The sequence below is a fragment of the Notechis scutatus genome, chromosome 6, assembly GCF_049901735.1.
Source record: "Notechis scutatus isolate UNSWTSFEM ecotype Mainland chromosome 6, rNotScu1.2, whole genome shotgun sequence".
NCBI lineage: Eukaryota > Metazoa > Chordata > Lepidosauria > Squamata > Elapidae > Notechis > Notechis scutatus.
Window position 1 is genome coordinate 48473216 of NC_142014.1, and position 19899 is coordinate 48493114.

The 19899-nt window shown below is 34.9% G+C and overlaps 2 protein-coding genes across 3 annotated transcripts in view; one reads left to right on the top strand and one right to left on the bottom strand.

The window, feature by feature from the left end:
• ANO4 (anoctamin 4) overlaps positions 1–10762 on the top strand; it is a 93490-nt gene extending 82728 nt beyond the window's left edge. For both annotated transcript variants that reach the window (XM_087968165.1, XM_087968166.1), the window contains 6 exons: positions 1983–2122; positions 2817–2969; positions 4323–4470; positions 6749–6868; positions 9223–9328; positions 10024–10762. In XM_087968165.1, the coding sequence (XP_087824291.1) occupies positions 1983–2122; positions 2817–2969; positions 4323–4470; positions 6749–6868; positions 9223–9328; positions 10024–10215 (859 nt within the window). In that variant the 3' untranslated portion in view covers positions 10216–10762. The remainder of the gene's footprint in view (positions 1–1982; positions 2123–2816; positions 2970–4322; positions 4471–6748; positions 6869–9222; positions 9329–10023) is intronic.
• A 3475-nt stretch (positions 10763–14237) lies between these two features.
• The window catches only part of SLC5A8 (solute carrier family 5 member 8), a 31599-nt gene continuing 25937 nt past the window's right edge, over positions 14238–19899 (bottom strand). Inside the window, exons 13-15 of the mRNA XM_026692715.2 lie at positions 17350–17453; positions 16682–16767; positions 14238–15081 (exon numbers count right to left, since the gene is read on the bottom strand). Coding sequence (XP_026548500.2) covers positions 14983–15081; positions 16682–16767; positions 17350–17453 — 289 coding nt within the window. The 3' untranslated portion in view covers positions 14238–14982. The remainder of the gene's footprint in view (positions 15082–16681; positions 16768–17349; positions 17454–19899) is intronic.

The following is a 19899-nucleotide window of genomic DNA, read 5'->3' on the forward strand; positions in this document are numbered from 1 at the left end:
AGGTAATAAGTTTGATTTAGAATTTTTATTTTTGCAGATATTTCCTTAATTCTTCTTTACTTTTAATTTCTGGTAAATTCTCCTAGATTTTTCCTTGGCTTTCTTTTTCAATCTGCTTGCATCCCATACTCTTTTTATGTCTATACCTTTGTTTAGGTTTTTGTCAAACAATTATGTTAACTTCTCTTTGACATTGTTACTATTCACTCTTTCTGTAATAAAGTTTCATTAAGCGTCCATCTAAAGTTTGCTGATTTCTTTCTTATAGTCAATTTAACTGGATTGTGATCAAAGAAAGCCTTTGAGGCCAGAGTAACTTTTTTAAAATTCTTATCATGTCTATTTTGTAAATGATTGGTAAAAAATAGGTGTAGTCTCTAGAATTATCATTTTTTTATCTGTAGATATTAACTAATGTTACATTTTCTGCTAGAAGCACTTTGGCAATTTTCTTTGGGTAGTTTTGATTATTTTTTCAGATGTTCTATCCAGTTGTGGAAACACCATAGCATTCCAGTCGCCTATCAGACACCAACTTTGGTATGGTAGATTTAACACTAGGTCCATCATATGTTTGTAGAAAGTATTTCTATTGTTCAGTGGATAAATTCACAGCACACAGGATTTTTGGTCATCTAGTTCTGTTTCTACTCTTACATATTTACCATCCTAAACAGCAGTTATTAATTATGGTTTTAATTGGGAGGTTGATATATAGAACACTGCCATTGATTTTATTTGATTCTGCTGAGCTAAATTCATCGAAATTGGTAAATTAAGCATTTTACATCTATATTTCTAATAAATGTTTCCTGAAATTACATTATATCCTTTTTTTAAAGGTATTTCCCCCCCCTTTTGGGGGGAGAGTCGGCGCCATTTATGTTCCAGATTAAGCATCTTATTACATAGTTAATGAACTGTTTTTGAAAAGTCCATGTCCATAGCCTTCAACTCATCATTTTTTCTTATTTCTTGCTGGTCATATACTTCTCAATTTGTTTGGGTGTTTTCTTCTCAATACCTTTCTGACTCTGTTGTAATTGTATTTTTCTAGAAATTCTCTGGCCTTTTGCACAGTATTTAGTCTAAATCTGTTTTATTGGAAGGCAAAATCTATATCTTCTAACTTTTCCCAACAAAATGAGTAGTTTTAATATTTTGGTCAGGAAAGAGTAGACTTTTCTTATATATAGAATTCTAATAGGAATTTATTTCAAAATAATTATCTCTACATTGTTGAGCTTCGATTTGGATTTGAAATGGCATTGGAGGATTTGTTCTCTTGTTACTTTCCTTTAAAAAAAATGCAACAACAAATCTCTTGGAACCTTTCTTATTGTCATGTAAAAAGAGTTAATTCTATATTATTTTGTCATATATGGATTTTTTGGGGGGGAAAATCTACTTGCCAAGCAAAGAAATCAGCCAGGGAGGGCTTGGATCACCTTTTCCTGGATGTTTTTATCTGGATCCTCCGGGATAGCTCCAGGTCTTAAACAATAGTCATTTTGATGAAGTTCCAGCAGTGACGAGTTATAGAGCTCTCTCAAACTATATGCCCACGGCATGGATATGTTTTTATTCCATCCAGAGGAGTGTTCAGCATCCCACCAGTGTTTTCGATAGGAGCTCAGCTAAGGGGCAAAGTGTCATCTTGCTGAGAAGAGATTCAGATTCAGACATTTACTGCTAGGTCTGCCACACCCGAACTCCGCACTTTTGGGTGTTTATTTTAATTATGTTTCTGTTATTTTTATTATTTTATTATTTATTATTTTATTATTATTTTTATTGGAATTGTGTGAAAATGAGTACCTCTATAAAAAAAACAAATATATATAGCAAAAATGAAAATGTTGAAATATCAGTGATCTGGGAAATATTTAAAAATAATATTATTAAATATTATTAATATTTATATAATATTTATATAATATTTAAATAATATTATTAAATAATATTATTAAATAATAATGCAGGATAATTCAGAACTGGTGGACCAGACGAAAACTGCGGCAAGAGTATGGTTCACAGCAAAAAACTTTACCACAATGGGAAAAAGACTACAATTTGCTGCCTTTGAATGCCTATGGACTCTTTGATGAATACCTCGAAATGAGTATGAACAATTCTTTCTTTGTTGCCTGATTCTGGTGTTGTTTATATATTACCTATGATCCAATATAATAAAGTGGTGTTTTTTTTTAAATAAAAACTTCCAGGACAGTGTTGCATCCATTCTTGTAAGTTTGTAAAATTATTTTCAGAGAGCCATTTTGCAGCAAAAACATCTCTTGTGGCATTGTGATATAAATTCTGAGGCATCACAGACCTAAGTATAAATGAAATTAGGTTAACCAGGCAGTTTGACTCTAGGAATAGATACTATGCCTTCTAGCATTTCAAACTATAGCATTGATAAAGAGGAGGTACTAAAAGAAGAAACTGATTTAATCTAGAAGCTTAGATTCTTTTAATTATTTTGATGATGATAAAGCATTGTATATTTTGATTTGTACCTTGCCATTTTAAGCAGCAATATCGTCTTCAAATCTGTAGGTATGTTGTTTATTCTTGGATATACTGTCTAGATGATTCCGATCTATACAGAAAGAATATCTAGTCTTATGAATCTGCCATCATTAGTATTTAATGTTGGGGTTACTAAAGAAATGTTATTTCTGTATAGAAATCATAAGCTTTGTATTTGTCCTTTATTCTGAATGTACTTTTTACTGGCCTTTGATCATACACAATATGCATTAAAATATACATGGTTAAATATTCATTCCTTCTCTCATTTTTCTTCTCAGTCCTTCAGTTTGGATTCACAACCATATTTGTAGCAGCTTTTCCACTTGCTCCACTTCTGGCTTTATTGAACAATATCATTGAAATACGCCTTGATGCATATAAATTTGTCACCCAGTGGAGACGGCCATTAGCTTCCAGAGCAAAAGATATTGGTAAACAGAATGGGTGCAAAGTGTTGGTGTGATAGCAAATTGAAGTTGAAATTTGTAATCTAAAATAATCTAATCTTCTTCTGGGAGTTTTTCAGACTAACCTATCAAATCCTGTCTCATCCAAGAAGTGACGGGGTCCAATCTTACTTAGCTTTGTTTCAAGATTAGCCAAGATCAACTGCTAGTGTTTAGACAATAAGTAGAGCCATAATCCAAATGTGCCAGCTCATTACTGGTACATAGCCTTTCCTTAACAATATAGACTATTCAAACAAACATATATCGTCCCAGCTGTGATTTCCAGAAATAGTGTTCAAGGAATGGCTTATTTCTGAGACAATTTTATTCACTCATTTTCAATCAAAAAAATAAAAAATAAAAAATGAATTAAGTATCAAGTGATAGCCAATAAAGTATCTGATAGATAATACCACAGGGCATTTCATACTTTGAAGAGACCATTTTTAATAAGCTTGCTATCTTGGACCTTGCCTTTTCCAATTGAATTGTAGCATTGAATTGTAGTGATGTGGAAAATGTTTGAGGCCAAAACCGATGGTAATTTCCAGTTATTTCTATCCAAACCAAAACAAATATTTAGTGCACGTCTGGAATAGTGTGTACCAGGCAGAAATTGGAGGGGGGGAGAGCCAAATGGGGATACAGTGGTGTCAAAGTAGAGGTGGCGAAAGAAAGATGTTGGAAAGGTAAGATTGGTTGAACCCATTCATTAATTTCATTTCCTTGATACCACATTCAGTTAGTTTGCCTGTCACTGAACTTTTCAAAGACTCTTCTCTCCCTGCTTCTCCTTAGTTGCTATCAATGTCCTTAGCTTCAAACTTTGTTATAAAGGAAGGAAAAGAAGGCACTGTAAAGATCAGCAGGTGGGCCACACCCCATGGGAAGGACAAAGAAAAAAACTTACCCAGATTTTATCTTGGTTGAAACCCAAAACCAAAATTTTGTGTTTCAGTTCTGCAGAGCCATAGCACTTCCAGAATGTCCAACAGAACTTCCGAAACAATGCATACATGTCCACAAAACACATTTTCTGTTTCAAGCTTCTCCTTAAATAGCAGAGTTGTACCATCATTATAGATCATATAGTCCAGTGTTAGAATATCATTATTAATAAGATTTATCGATGGGTACTACCAGATTCTGATTTTTTAATTCATTTGAAAAAACATCTAATGGGGAAATCTTTGGTATTGACATTTTGTAGGCGTCTGTTAGACCTATATAGAACTGGAACATAAACAATGTTTATTAAAGAAGTGCATAAATGCTACAATTTAGCTAACAATTTCAGAAGCTGAAACTGACATGCCTATTCTTTTCTTTTGTTAGGAATCTGGTATGGAATTCTTGAAGGCATTGGAATTCTTTCTGTCATCACAAATGCATTTGTTATTGCTGTGACTTCAGATTTCATCCCACGGCTTGTTTATGCTTACAAATATGGACCATGTGCAGGTCAAGGAGAGGCTGGACAAAAGTAATTTTTTAAGAAATATGCTACAAAATAACCCAAATATCTTTTTCAATTTCAGTTTTAGAACCTCATAGCAACATATCTAACATTCAGTTTTTCATAGATAGGACTATGAACTTTTTAATAAAATATTTAAAGAGAAGTATCGTTAAACTTCTTCTTTGCATCCAAATTATTCTGCTGTTTGACTCTACTGCAAAAATAATAATAATTTGTAGGACTAAATCATCAATATAATCAGCTTTTATTAGCTACTTATGGAAAGCAGGCCATAAAGCTTTTTAGAAAGAACACGTATTCTGATGCCAATAACTAAACAAATAACTTTGGTTTAAGATTACTGAACATGTGATTGCCATATTAAAGATAACTATACTTTTAAAAATATTAAATAACACCACCACATAAAACAATATGTTCCTCTGATACCAATAAGATCTATTGTTTCTATCTTGATATTTCTTTTCTGTGAAATAAATATCTCACTAATATCTAGGTTTTTGAATGACTATAAATGGCATATCTATGTGTCTGAATCAGAATAAGCTAGAGAGCATTTGTTTCATTAACCATTTAGATGTATTATATTTTGCATTCCTGTTATACAGAAAGCTATTTTGGAAATTTGAATTTTCTTATCAGTGAATATATTTGGATATTATTGCAGCTTTGTCATAGAAGGATAAAAGACACAAAATTACAATTTTGGGTATGCATTTCTGCTCATTCATTAATGAGTCAAGGGTTTGGCACTTAATTACAGATAGCCTATATTCTCCTGTTTTAATTTCTATAAAACAAATTTCCTGTAAAGCTGAGTGTGAGGAGCTGAACTATTGATTATCCTTTCCAGCAATGTATTGCTGCATTTCTTTTCTGAGGAAAAACATTTTGAAGCTGCATTAAAGCTTCATTATATATGAAGTTTTTCATCTTAAACTGCTATATTGAGAACAGCAGTGACCATTGGTAGAAGCGTAGCAGATTAAACAACACATTTTATAAGAAAGTCGATAAAGTTATTTAATCCATCACAGTGACCAGCAGAAAGTACTTGAACTCCATTCCAGTTTTAGCTTTCAACCAATCACTGGCAAAAGATTGCTGTATCCAGGGGCTTTTTCAAAGCTGCCCCTCTTCCTATGACGGACTCTCCAGAGCTTGAGTTGTTTGTGTCATCCCATATGAGTGCAGAAAGGGGTTTTATTAGGGGTGGAATGGCAATTTTTTTAAAATTCTTGGAAATAATGAAGTCTCATGTAGCTAATGATCTGATCATATGCTATATCTGAGGATAAATGAAGGTAATTCTAAGACAAGGCAATTCTACAATATTGTCATTTGTCTTTAATGACATTTCATTGTTATATGTCATTTTTTCCTAGGATTAGTAAACTGATTTGAAGTTTAAAAAAATCATACCTGTGTCGAGCCAGTTGAAGTTGAAAATACAAAAAAAATCAGCATGAGAGAAGTATATATTTAGCATATTCACAAATAAATATTTAACTAATCTATTGCAATAGTTTGAAAATAAAAAGTCCTATTTAGGAAGAATACAGTAACATAAGAATGGTTGGATCCATACTGCATTCTGTGTATCCTATTCACTTCATCCCATTCATTTCAACTGAAATCAATATCATTTAAATTAGCCTTGATTAAGATTCCATTGAGCCCTGTGGATATGCTATAATTTAAATTTGTTAAGTTTGTTCTTCATTCCAGCTGTGAAAAAAGTATCTTTTCCTTGTAGCCCTTTGGCTACATATTAAAAATAAATTAACTAAAAATTGGTCAGAGACCAGAATAAAGTGTATTCATTTACTGCATAACTAACAAGAATCCCATGTGCAATTTTCCAGTGACTGGGATTTCTTTTTAAATAATTTTATATAATATGATTGCAGAACAAATATTGTAATTGAGAATCAGTATTTTTCTCTTGAAGTTATGAAACAAAACAAAAACCCAAAAAACTGAACAATTTTGTGGTTTTTCCAGATAATAAAATCTCGGTGTATATGTATCTCAACATACAAATAACCTGACTAATGCTTTGGAAGACATGTTTACTCTTATTTTCCAATTGTAAATGATCAGAAGCTTGGCAGATAATTTCTGTATTACTTTCATCAATCCAGAATCAAATCCAACAGCTCTTCCTAGGATGTTCATTGTTAGCAAATGATCTAAGTAATGTGGACCTCAATTTTTGTGAGTACTTGTTACAGAATCTGGTGTAAGAAGGATGACTTCTGAATAAAACCATTCTTTCTAGGTGTATGGTTGGCTATGTTAATGCAAGTTTATCACTATTTCTGGTGTCTGATTTTGAACATCGTTCAGAACCATCATCAAATGGAAGTGAGCTTTCTGATGCATCTTTAAAATATTGCAGGTAAAGAAATATGTGTGAAAATGCTGTATGTTTATCAGAATTTTTACTGCTTTACTATCATTATTTTTATTCAAAACAGTATACATCTTTTTAAAAAAATTAACACTGACCTAAAGGACAGGTGTCAAACTCACAGCGTCACGTTGCTGTTATATGACATTGGACATGGCCTGTGTGTGATGCATTCAGCTCGCGGGCTGCCAGTTTGATACCCCTGACCTAAAGCAACAGTAGCTACAAAAATCCATTTTCAGAAAGAGACAACTTTAAATGCTTGCCTAAATAAAATAAAAGCTTTTATGTCATATGAAATCAAATCAGGATTTTCCTGAGTTATTCTTAGATCTGCATCTCAATTTCCATCAGCAATATGGGATGGTAAAAATACTAATTTATCCAATGTAGTGCATATGAAGCAAACTACTAAGATACTGAATGGATACCATTTTATTATAGAAAAAGCTAGAACATTATCCACTAACATCCACAGTGAGGGACAAATAGGCAAGGTAGATGATAAAAACCCATATGCATGACACTGAATCATATAGAAACTGATAGAGCCTCAATCATACCACAATTACCATCTTGCTTGTTCTGACACCCTCTCACAGATATGAGAGACGTTAGTAGCTATGTAGACCATTAGTGTCTGCCTTTAATATGTGACTTGTTCAGGTAGCTAAGATTATGTCTATTCATTCAATGACTGTTCAAAGTTACGTTGGCATTGAATAAGGGAGACCTAGGATAGGTCCTCAGAATTCTGGCTTTTGCCATGTCCTGCTGGTCACATGAGCACAATTTCCAACATTCCCTGCTCGTTTCCCACAGGCAAAGACAATGGGGAAGCCAGCAGGAAGTCAGAAGTAACAATGTCAGCCTTACCAAGTAGACCCAACAAGAAACATAAGCTATTTCTACTTTAATGTAAAACTATATTAACAGAATCCTGTTAAGTGTGAAAGTACAGTTGAGCCTTTCTCTGCCCACTATGTAGCTGTGGGCTATGCTGTCTCTTATCTGACTGTTCCCTAGACCAGGGGTCGCCAACCTTTTGGACCTCAGGGACCACCAAACTCATAATTTTAAATCCTGCGGACCACTAATATGAACAGGTTGCCCTCGGAAGTTGTCAGAAATGGTGTAGGGTCTCTTGCTTGGGCAGAGGGTTGGACTAGATGACCTACAAGGTCCCCTCCAATTCTGATTATCTGTTTATCTGTAATATGAATTTTGACTAACAGTGGCTTGCTGACATTGGTGGGAGAGAGAGAGAAAGATCCTATCTAACCTCAGAGGGCTGGCGGTGATGTTTGCCCCCCACACACACACACACATCCCTACTCCCTCCAAGGCAGCCACATTCTAACCTGCTTTTCAGCTTCTGTTCGGGAGGGGGAGAGAGAGATGATATCCTGCGATCCCAAATAAAGAATGATCGATCTGTAGGAAAATGGGGTGGGGAATTTTCCTGCAGACTTTTTTGGGGATTTTCCAGGGTCTCTGTCTGCAATAAAATTCCCCACCCAGTTTTCCTATCAATCGATCATTCTTTATTTGGGATCGCAGGATATCATTTCTCTGTCTCTTCCCCCCTCCCCAGAACAGAGCTGGAGAGAGAGGGAGAGGGAGAGGGGGAGGGAGGGAGGGAGGGAGGGAGGGAGGGAGGGAGGAGAGAGAGAGAGAGAGAGAGAGAGAGAGAGAGAGAGAGAGAGAGAGAGATCCATGTGATCTTCTTTTAACAATGGCAACTGGTACTGCCAGAATTGGAATTACTAAAGGTGAAGAAAAGCAAGATATACTGTAGATAGAAGAGGGGTAGAAACACAAGAAATAGGTGAGAAACACAAGTGGTAAGGTAAAAATCAGCCATTTATGTAGATAAATGTAGCAACCTGTGACATATGATGACCTAACCTATTAATTATCATGGTTGATCTGATTGGTCTCACTAGCTTGGCAGGTGTTCCCTTTCTTCCTTATCATTCCACGTGTCCCTCACAAAGATATGTACTCAGTGGAATGGGATGACAATAACAGATAGGATTGGTATGCTATTATACTTCAAATTATTACCTATACAGTAATTTACAACTGTCATGCTGTTCTCTTTAATGGCAAACAAGATTATGCAAACATAAATGGTTAAATCATCTTCTTGTTTGTCTAGAAGCTCAGTTTATTGGGAAATTCCACAATCCTTTCAATACCTTTAATTTCAATTATTAATTGGATCAATGGTGAACAAAGACTTTAAGACAGACTTAGTATCATAGTAGTGTTGATATACATTCAATAGATACTTGGCATTTTAATAGACAAACTTTATCTTTTTTTGCTTGTCCTTTTAGGTACAGAGACTATCGTGATCCCCCTCATTCTCCAGTGCCCTATGGTTACACACTACAGTTCTGGCATGTCTTAGCTGCACGGTTGGCATTTATTATTGTTTTTGAGGTAAGTCTCAGTTTTGCAGCATTCCAAATGTAAAACTGAAAAATGACTGAACTGCCACTTAGTTGTTCCGTGTCAAGGTATAAAATGTTGATACTATTAACACTGGGTAGGCTGACCCTGTATAATAAATTCTGGTTTCCTAATAGTGGTTTTCAATCTCTATTGAAAGGTTGCTGAAATCTTTTTTTTCCCCACAACACTATTCATATAAATTCACAGTATAAGATCTTCCTATCTAAATCTATTAATTCAAAATAGCTGTTGTTTGTATGTAGGATGGCTCATAGTACCATGGATGCACAGCTAATTCACTAAATTTCAACATATTAAAATTTAATGTAAACAGTATTAAAAATAAAAAAAATAAAATTCTTAAATGTATCTGAATTGTTTCCTCCTCCTATCTATTTCTTTATTATAGTGAACTAAATAAATTGATACTAGTAAGTACAGTTAGCAATGAACATTGCTATTTGAGTACTGTAAGGAATAGATACCGGTAGTTCTTGGTCTTTTTGGAATGTGAGGGTATTAATAGAAATTAAGTGATGCTTTACAAAAAGGAAATACAGAAATATAAAGAGTGTGTTTGAGACATAATTGTATTTGTCCCATTATTAATAATAAAGATTACTGTATAAGTGTTCAGGTTTTTATGCTAGTGAACTCACTTGCTTTTAAAACTTTATTTACAGCACCTTGTGTTTTGCATAAAACACTTGATTTCCTATTTAATCCCAGATCTTCCTAAAGATCTAAGGGATCGTATGAGAAGAGAAAAATATCTGATTCAGGAAATGATGTATGAAGCCGAACTTGAGCGCCTCCAGAAAGAACAAAAGGAGAGGAAGAAAAATGGAAAATCTTACTACAAGGAATGGCCATAACTAATGGATTGAGCGTTTCTAAATACAGATGTAAAGTAAATTCTCCAGTAGACTTGTGATTTTTCAAATAAATCAAAAGTTCAGATGAGTATTTTATGAGGATATTGAACAGGGGTACTGAACACGAATCAGTAACCTGCACGTTTTCCAGAGTATTTTCATTAAGGGATACAGTATAGCATACTTATAGCCAGCTATGGATAGGATTTAGCAATATATTTTTCAGAGCTGTGCAAAGCATCTGTAGAAGGCAGTTGAAGTACTGTTCCTTGAAACATCAAAGTGGCTCTATTCTGCAAAAGGATAGGCATACTAAAGGTAATCTTTCTTTTTTTTAGAGAATGCCTCATTTAGCAACTCTCCAAAGTTATAATGGAAAAAGTAACTTTATGACCAATCCTTGCATTTATAACATTTGCAAGTCTGTAAAGCAAAGGAATTCTGAAACATAAGCAACTGCTTTGCGCTTAACTATTGATTGGCTGGTGCCAATTGTGATTACTAAACAAGAACTACCTGTACTTTGAAGGTTTTTTACTGGCTGCCGGTCCACCATGTGTGCATGCCCAGGCCACATTTCTGCTGGATATGCAGGCACACACACAGGTAGTAGCCATTTAAAATCTTTGAAACAGTAATTGTGCTTCTTTCAGAGGAAGTGGATTCTTTAATATTTCAAGGATGGATTTTCACCAACATTACTCCATGTGGCTCAGGATACTTTATAGATATTAGCACCTCTCTTCTCTTTCTTTGACATATATGTCATCTTTCTGCCAATACGTTTTGGGTCTGGAAATATGACCAACTTTCCCTGTGTGCTGTGTATGTGTGAACCTCCTCTTAGAGAGGAAGAGGGGAATGGCATGCATACTCAGTAGTATCTGATACCTACCTCCAAGATACTTATTTGCAATCTGATTATGTCTCTTAGGCCACAAAAAAAGAAAAAATAACTAAAGAAATATATATTGCATTAACTATCCAGTTTTAAATTAAATTGAAACATTTTTTTAGCATTCTAGTAACCATATTACAATCATAGTACAAGTTTAAGGATTCAGGATTAGTTACTGTAATATACATTTAATATAGAAAAGGCATATGGACCCTAATAATTTAACTGGAAAAGATGGAAATAAAAAACTATTAATGCATAAAAGTTTTAATGAGAGCTCAGCTGGTTTTTGTTTATGCTGTGTAGGGCTGGGCAGGATATTTTTTTTATTGTTTAAATCCTTGTGACAAGCAAAGAGATTCTGTGAATGGAAGCAAGCCCCCAGAAAAAGTAAGAGCAACTCCTTTTTTCCATATTGATGCTGCTCAAGCCTGGGGACAAGTTACAAATATTCAATATTCACTTCATTTATATTTAGGGACACAATGCAGTACTCTGACAATCTAAAATAAAGTTTGGATATTGTGTTGTTCATATCGGCAAGTAGCAGACCTTTTTCTTTTTGTGTTTCCTTAAGAACCCTATCTTCAGGAAAGTGGAAATGATGCAACATCAGTTCATAGGCAATTTTAAAACACAAAATGGGGCAAAACATTTCAAGGAGTTTATTATTAGGAATAATGAGGTAGTTGCATATGATTATTTTTGAATCTAGAAAAAAAGTCTAACATGCAAACAAACAACAAACAAATCTAACATATATACCCTGGATCATTTTTCAGCCTGATTGCTCTTTTATGTTTTTTCTGACATTTTTGAGTTCGGAAATAGAAATATATATAACATTATCACTGATTAATGTAATATATATTAGCAAAGCATATTATAGTAGCATTTTTACTGTTATGTACACTAGAAGTACTGTTTGCATTGCAATTTTTAAAGGAAATGCTATATATCATTCATGAATATATACTGTATATATTATTTGTAAATACCAAAAAATATCATGAAATCAATTTTACATTTACAGAATATCATTATCATAAAGCTATATTTAGCATTCCTACAATTATATAATAAATTTTAAAATATGTTATGAATTTTTTTTGTTTATTTTTCAAAGAATAAAAAACATATTTTATGAAAGTTTGTTATCATTTTGTCTTTTAAAACATATTACTCATTTAAATCCACACTGTATTAAGAAATCGGTTGCTCCCAAAATTAGAATAATTCTCTGGCACCTTAAAAAATTTCTACATTAAAACATTTCTACTGGGATTCATCCCTTTCTATTCCCAAGGAGTAAAAACAGCTTCAAGAAGCTTTCTCCCAGATGATTAGTCCATCCCAAAGTAAGATGGTTAACTGCGAGTTGCTACTTTGAAGTGCTCCAATCATATTTCCTATATCATTGATGGCTTTTCCCTGCTTAAAAAGAATTAGTAATAAAAACCACTCTTTGGAATTATCGCTTCAAGTATTTGTTCTTAGTTTGTGCATTAATATTTAATTTAGAATTTGTAGAATAGCTGCCAAAGAATTATTATCTTGTAAACAATTGGCAAATCAAATAAATAAATAAATAAATAAATAAATAAATGAAAACTTCGAGATGCCAGGCTAGCAATAGACCCTTAATAAAAATTTATTCAGAAATACACCCATAGCACCAGGGGATCCTTCCTCAATCTGCCTTAGTGAATCCAAGTGGCAAGGACAGCCTCCAAAAGTAGGGTCACAAGATCATACAGATTTTCCTCATTCCTCTACCCTTTGGACTTCTCACTCAAGCACTAACGTGGTTTAACAAGTTTGCATTCATTGGAAAAGAAGAAATAACAAGGTGCGTAATATGGAATTCACATGAAAAGAAAGTCATAAGGCTGGTTGTTTGCCTAGTATACATTCACGAGGCAAAACCCATCAGCTATTAATTTATTAAGATCAGGGCAGGGATCTTGTTAATTTCATGCAGCAGTGCCAGTTGTAGGTCATAGGGTACAGCTTGTTAACCTGCTATTAGCATTTATTAGGGAAGGGGTGGGCTTCAAAAAATGTAGCAACCAGTTCTCTGCCCGGTTTCTGGGTGGGCGTGGCCATGGTGGGTGTGGCCTAGTCAGCCTCCTGCACCACCCTGGTCTGGCAGCAAAAATGGGCTGGGGGGGCGTTTTTGCCCTCCCCAGACTCCGGAGGTTTTCCTCAAGCCTCCGGGAGGGTGAAAATGGCCTCCCCAGGCTCCAGAGGTTTTCCGGAGGCTGAAAACAGGCCCATTTATGGCCTTCCAGAACTTCCAGAAGGCCCGTTTTCCACCCTCTCCGAGCCTCCGCACTTACCTGCGATACAATGGGCTGCGTTGGGATTTCTGGGAGCGGTGGGACGGCAGGGCCAGCCATGGGTGGGATTTGCTGGTTCGCTGAAACTGACCCTAAAATTAGCTACCGGTTCGCCTGAACTGGTGAGAACCAGTAGCAGACTACCCCTGGAAGTGTTGCACTGCAGAGAAAAGCTCCTTAGGAAATGAGGGGGGAATGGCTCTGAAACATAAACTTCACAAACCTAGTGGAGAAGAGTGAGTGGGATCTCTGATGCTTACCAACTGAAGACACTAATCCAAAGTAACCAGTCCTCCAAAAGGGCCATTTGCCCTCTAATTGCATCTTCATTACTTCTGTCTGACACTAGTCTAACTGTAATACAATAGTGGAATGTTACAAAGTTTCTCTTATTTGTTATTATTAATACTTATTAATACTCCAAAAGATTGAGGGCTTTCTCAAAAAGTGAAAAGGGTTCCTAAGTATCTTATTAACTTGTTAGAAATGAAAAACATGAAAAGTTTACCCAGATTTCGTTATTCTCTGTATTTTAAGAGAATGTGCATTAGAAATTGCAGATATTTCAAAATCTGAATTAAATGGACCAGGGAGAAGAATTATTTAAACTTTTTTTCCAGGTTGAGGAACCTGTTAGTTAAATATATAAACAAATTCCAAAACCTTTAATCAAGACGAAGAGCTTCAGTTGATGACCCATCTTTTCTGCTATATCTTGAGAAAATTGTTACGGACACTCCTGATTAATTTTATTCTTAATTTCTCACAAAATAGACTCAAGTTCTTGTGGAATTCAGTGTTCCATGGAACACAGTTTAAAAAATTTAATCAAGACATAAACCAAGTATATTTACACTGGCTTTTTGCTTATTCTTAATAAGGACAGTTGAAGGACATGCATAACTGATCAATTTTCAACTAAGAAGGCACTAATCTAAAAAGTTATTTTGTGCATATTGGTAGAATGGTAAAGATTTAATTTCAACATACTAGTCTTTCAAATCCATTTGCAACTTCCTTTAATAGCTTGTCATTAAAAATAAAACCTCCATCATATAGTTCTGCTATATAAGAGTCGGTGTGCATTTTATGCATTGCAAACTGTGCATTTTATGCATTGCAAACTACGTTTATTTGGAAAAGAGATGAAAAAAAGAAAAACCACACAAAATGTGCCAAATTCTGTTTGTAATTTATACTGTGAATATTTTGTTACTTAACAATATTTACTGTAAAAAAATATGTTCAAAACTTAGAATTAATCAAAGCATTAACTGTTTTACATAAAACATAAATAAAATAAAATTAAGGTTCTTCAACCAATAATGAAATGTTATATATTAAACTTTGAATTATTATTTTATAATAATTTTTGCATTGCTATAGAATTTAGTTTATCATAAAAACATGCTTATGCTTTGATAATTGGGTAATAACATAACCAAAATAATTTCAATAATTATTCAAAAATAAAAGTTTTTCCACTTCAAATATCACTGAGTAAACACAAAGATTGCTGTATGCTCTACATTACTGTATTCCATGGGTTTCATTTACAGAAGTTTTTGTTATAGAAATGCTCTTCTTTTCTGTTTTGTCCTCTTGTTCAGGAGCAACCTGTTTTGCTGACTGTAAATATAATACAAATAAAAAACAACATAACCTTTATTCAAAGGAACCTTTGTTCCTTTACCAAGGCCTTATCAATTTGATTTATGTCACCACCCATCTTACAAATTGAGACTCTGATCAGCTAATACAATACTAAAAGCGAAAGCAAAATTTTCAAGGAAAAAATAGCAGGAGACAGATGTAAAGTAACTGAGAGCAACTCCATTTGTACAACTTCCATCATTACAATAAAGCCAGGGGTGGGATTCTACCAGTTTGCACCTATTCGCTAGAACAGGTTAACATTCTAAGCATAGGTTGTTAGAAGAAATTATTGCCCTAATCCTGTAAGGAAGGCAGGAAGGAAACATTCTGGTGTTGTTTACAGAAACTGCCTCTCCGTTAACCCTTATTACATTCTTGGCAGGACTAGACTTCCTGTCTCTGGAACGTCTCTGGAGGTTTTTTCCCCTCCTTTGCTGGTACTTTGCTTGTGTGGAGTGACCATTCAAAGTTACAATGGCACTGAAAAAAGTGATTTATGACTATTTTTCACACTTACAACTGTTGCAGCATCCCCACAGTCATGAGAGGCCAGGTGAGGAGATGCGTGCCTCGATGTGAGTGATATTGAGCTAGCCACGCCCAGCCAATGACATGACCACCAAGCCACGCCCACCAACTAAGCCATGCCCACAGAACCGGTTGTTTAAAAATTTGAATCTCACCCCTGAATGAAGCCCAATATTCAAATGAAAAGCCAATTCTTCAAGGACTTACAGAAGTCCAATAAGATTCTAGACTTTAAAATAGCATTTCAGATATGATTCTAAATGTATCAAGGTACATAAAAGCAGAAATGTAGTACTTTTCTGGAACTTTTAAAAGCAGGTACTATGCTTTTCTTGAGCAAAGACTGAACTCGTCAAGCACCCTGTGATCCAGTAGTGGGATTCAATTTTTTTTACTATCGGTTCTGTGGGTGTGGCTTGGTGGGCGTGGCTTGGTGGGCGTGGCAGGGGAAGAATACTATAAAATATCCAGTCAGAGGTTGTATTTACCGGTTCTCTGAACTACTCAAAATCTCTGCTACTGGTTCTCCAGAACTGGTCAGAACCTGCTGAATACCACCTCTGCTGTGATCCCAGGGAAAAAAATTGTGACATTTACTTCTGCCTGTTGCTGTTAGTTGCTATGTTTTCATTCTTTGGTTCTTCAAATTATCTTACTGAAATCAAATCTGAACAGCTCTATTAATATATACTCTTAAATTCCACTAAAACAAGTGAGGTTGGGGAATACTCAAAATCCACTTGCTCTAATTTATTGTGATCTAATTGTAAAAAGGTTATTTAAATTGCCTTGTGATCTGATCATGAAGTTCAGAAGAGTGATATAGTTTAGATAAACATCTTGAATCTGACACCTATATATTTAGTAAATGTTACTTAGTCACTGATAATTAAAACTTGGAAAAAAGATACTGAACTGTCCTGTAAATTCAAATTTGTACCAGACATCTAATATGAATCTTTGAAATTTAAAGCTCCAAATATTCTATTTGCATACTATCTAACTAGAAATACGTACATCAATAGCACTTTTAAACTATACTTACAAATTTGTCTTTCCAATACTGAATATTCACCATAAAATCCTTTTTTGTAAACAGAAGTCTGTGGTCTACCTCTTTATTTAAACCTCCTAAAAGAAAGTTTAATAATATAAACCAAAATTCTGCACTTTAAGCACTGATATGATGAGCTTTGTATCATTTTAAACTTTCCAAACATAAAATGCTAAAACAAAAATGAAAGGTGGAAATGTTTTTGGAAGTAATGCCATACAAAATAAAGAGACACTTTATCCCTGGGATCTATTTCCAGTTGCCAAACATACTATCTTGGCATTAGCAGAGATAATGGTCTGTCACACAACTGCTGATGCCAAAAGTGGACTTTTGAAGGAATGAATATGGAAAAAAGGAAAGACGTTTCATTGGGCTTTTGTTTATTTATTTTTTTAAGTTTTAACTTTTTATTTTAACATTGTTAGTCATCTTAAGTACATGTTTCTACTCAAAGTTGATTTATAAATCAAGTCATCAATTACTAATTTGATGGCCTTTTATACTACATAAGAATTGTAACATACAGATAATGCATAAGAATCCATTATTTGTGTGTTATAATATAGTTGATATAATACAAACATCAGTAAAGATTGCAATATAATTTTTAATAAACTGGATATGAATTTCCATAAATATAATTTAGATAGAATTACCTGTTAATAAACTTACAACTGTTCCCACAATAAATGTAATCAAAGCACCTAATGTGCTGAAATATAGATATGACACTGAATACCAGTACTCTTGAAAATATGATCTGAAAGAAAAAAAGTTTAATATTTCCAGTTCTGTTAATTAGAGGTCACTTAAAACAAACTACAAATTTAAACTGCTTCAGGTTTAATAAATATATTAAAGTGGCTGCCCTACTCAGAACTAAACATTTTTGATAGAACGCATTTTAACAGTATAACTCTAGAGAAAAATCATTCCTATTCTGTTTATATTGTGCCATATGACCAATGCAGCAGGTCATATTTGAAGGCAAAAGAGACACTACAGAACTCAGAGAGTTGGATGAACTCCCAATGAAGACTTGAAGAATCATTGGTTTAAAAAGGAAAAAAAAAGCTTTTCCCTCATCTGGTTGAGAGATAAGCTAATTATCTTTTTGATGGTGAGCTGCCCATAAAAGATATAAATGAATATAAGCATTAGGACATTTTATTAAGAAAAGAGCTCTTTGCAAAAAAACAAAAAAAAAAAAAAACCTCTGTTCAATCCAAAGATCCAGTCTGCAATCTTGGGTGAATATTAACAGTTTCAATCATGTAACAAGCTGGTATATTTCTAGATTTTCTAGCAGACTGATATGAACATATATGAATCCATAAACCTATATAGGGAGATGTACATTTGATAAATTCTCTGCAGAGTGGCAGGCTCATGAAATATAATTGGCTTAACACTTGATAATAAAGTCACTTCCCATTTTGTCCAGCCCAAAGTTTATTGCCAAGAAGATTCTGGCCCTCTCTGAGAATCTTGCAAATGCAGGAAGCTGCATGTTGAAAAGATACACAGTGACCTTCACATTCAATGTATTATGAAATATAAGTGAATTTCTGAGAAACACTAATCTGAAAACAGATTAACAGTATAAACACTGTTATATGTTATGTATATCCTTCCAGTTCAGTAATTAAGTACATGATTGGCAAAAATAAAAATGAGCTCTGATACAGAAATTACATTGCCATGCATTAAGAGGTTTCCTCTGCTTACCTTTACTGAGGGTTAGTCAGGATAGCAATTGATATAAACACACAGCCAGTACTTACACAAATGGGGAATTTTATTCTGGATATTAAGATGCTAAGAAATCAACTCTTAGTCTGTTAAATTTTCCTCCTCCTCAAATCTCCTTCCTTCACTTTCCTCTTGTGCTTTATTTTGGCTTATTCTTCCCCTATCTCAATTATGGATACTGGAACACCTCTGAGTTTTCCTCTGTTGTCTTGCTGTCTAAGACAGGGGTGTCAAACTCAATTTTATTGAGGGCCGCATCAGGGTTGTGTTTGACCTTGGGGGCCAGGGGCATGGCCAGAGTGGGTGGGGTCATCTCGACATCACTCATATCAGGGCACCTGTGGTGGCCAAGTGCTAAAGGCAGCACTTTCCTCAGACCCTCCCAAACTCTCATTATAACTTCCTTCCTTCCTTCCTTCCTTCCTTCCTTCCTTCCTTCCTTCCTTCCTTCCTTCCTTCCTTCCTTCCTTCCTTCCTTCCTTCCTTCCTTCCTTCCTTCCTTCCCTTTTCTTCTTCTTTTCCTTCCCTCTTCATTCTTCTTTCTTCTTCCTTCCCCTCTTTCCTTCTTTTCCTTCCTTACTCTCTTCCCATCGTTCCTTCTTTTCCTTCCTTACTCTCTTCCCATTGTTCCTTATTTTTCTTTGTCTTTCCTCTTTCCCTTTCTCCTTCTTGCATGCTCAAATGCAAAACAGGAAACATTTCTCCTTTTGTTTTTAGTTTGTTTTTCTAGCCGTCTGCCAGCAAAAATGGAGCCCCAGGGGGGAGGAGTTCCATTTTCGCTGGCAGAGGCACTGCGGGCCAGTCCTTTGCTGTTTCCAGGGCAACCCCGCAGGCCAGTTCTAAACACCCCACTAGCCGGATGCCACCCGTGGGCATTGAGTTTGACACCCCTGGTCTAAGAAAATCTTTAACTCACAATGTACAATTATCCAGCATCATTCTCCATAGTCAAAATAAAATCAGTCATCTATGTTTATCCACATTTTCATAAACCATGCCATTTTCCTCCTGGTTTTCTCCCCATCTGAGGGCCAGAATCTCTGTATTTGGCAAACTCCACTCCACTCCACATTAACCAGGTGACATCCTCTTCAGCAGCCTGAGCTGCAGCATCTGGAAATACCACTCCTGATTTTTCTGATCTTCCTGAGTCTTTTGATATCTACACTCAGACATACAAAGGGCACTATAGATGTCTTCTAGCACTTGCCCCTTTTCTGCCTACATACAGTAGAATCTCTGGTCATAAACGCTTCTGACCATGACCAAATCGGGTTCCAAACAAAAAATACACTTTTTTTTGGCAGCCAATTTCCCCTTCCGACCCTTTTTTTTGTAAGCACCAAATTTCCAAAATTAGGTTCAGGTCACGACCAAATCAGGTTGCGATCAAAGTTATGGAATGAATTATGGTCGTGACCAGAGGTTTTACTGTACTCTTGATCGTGTACTGA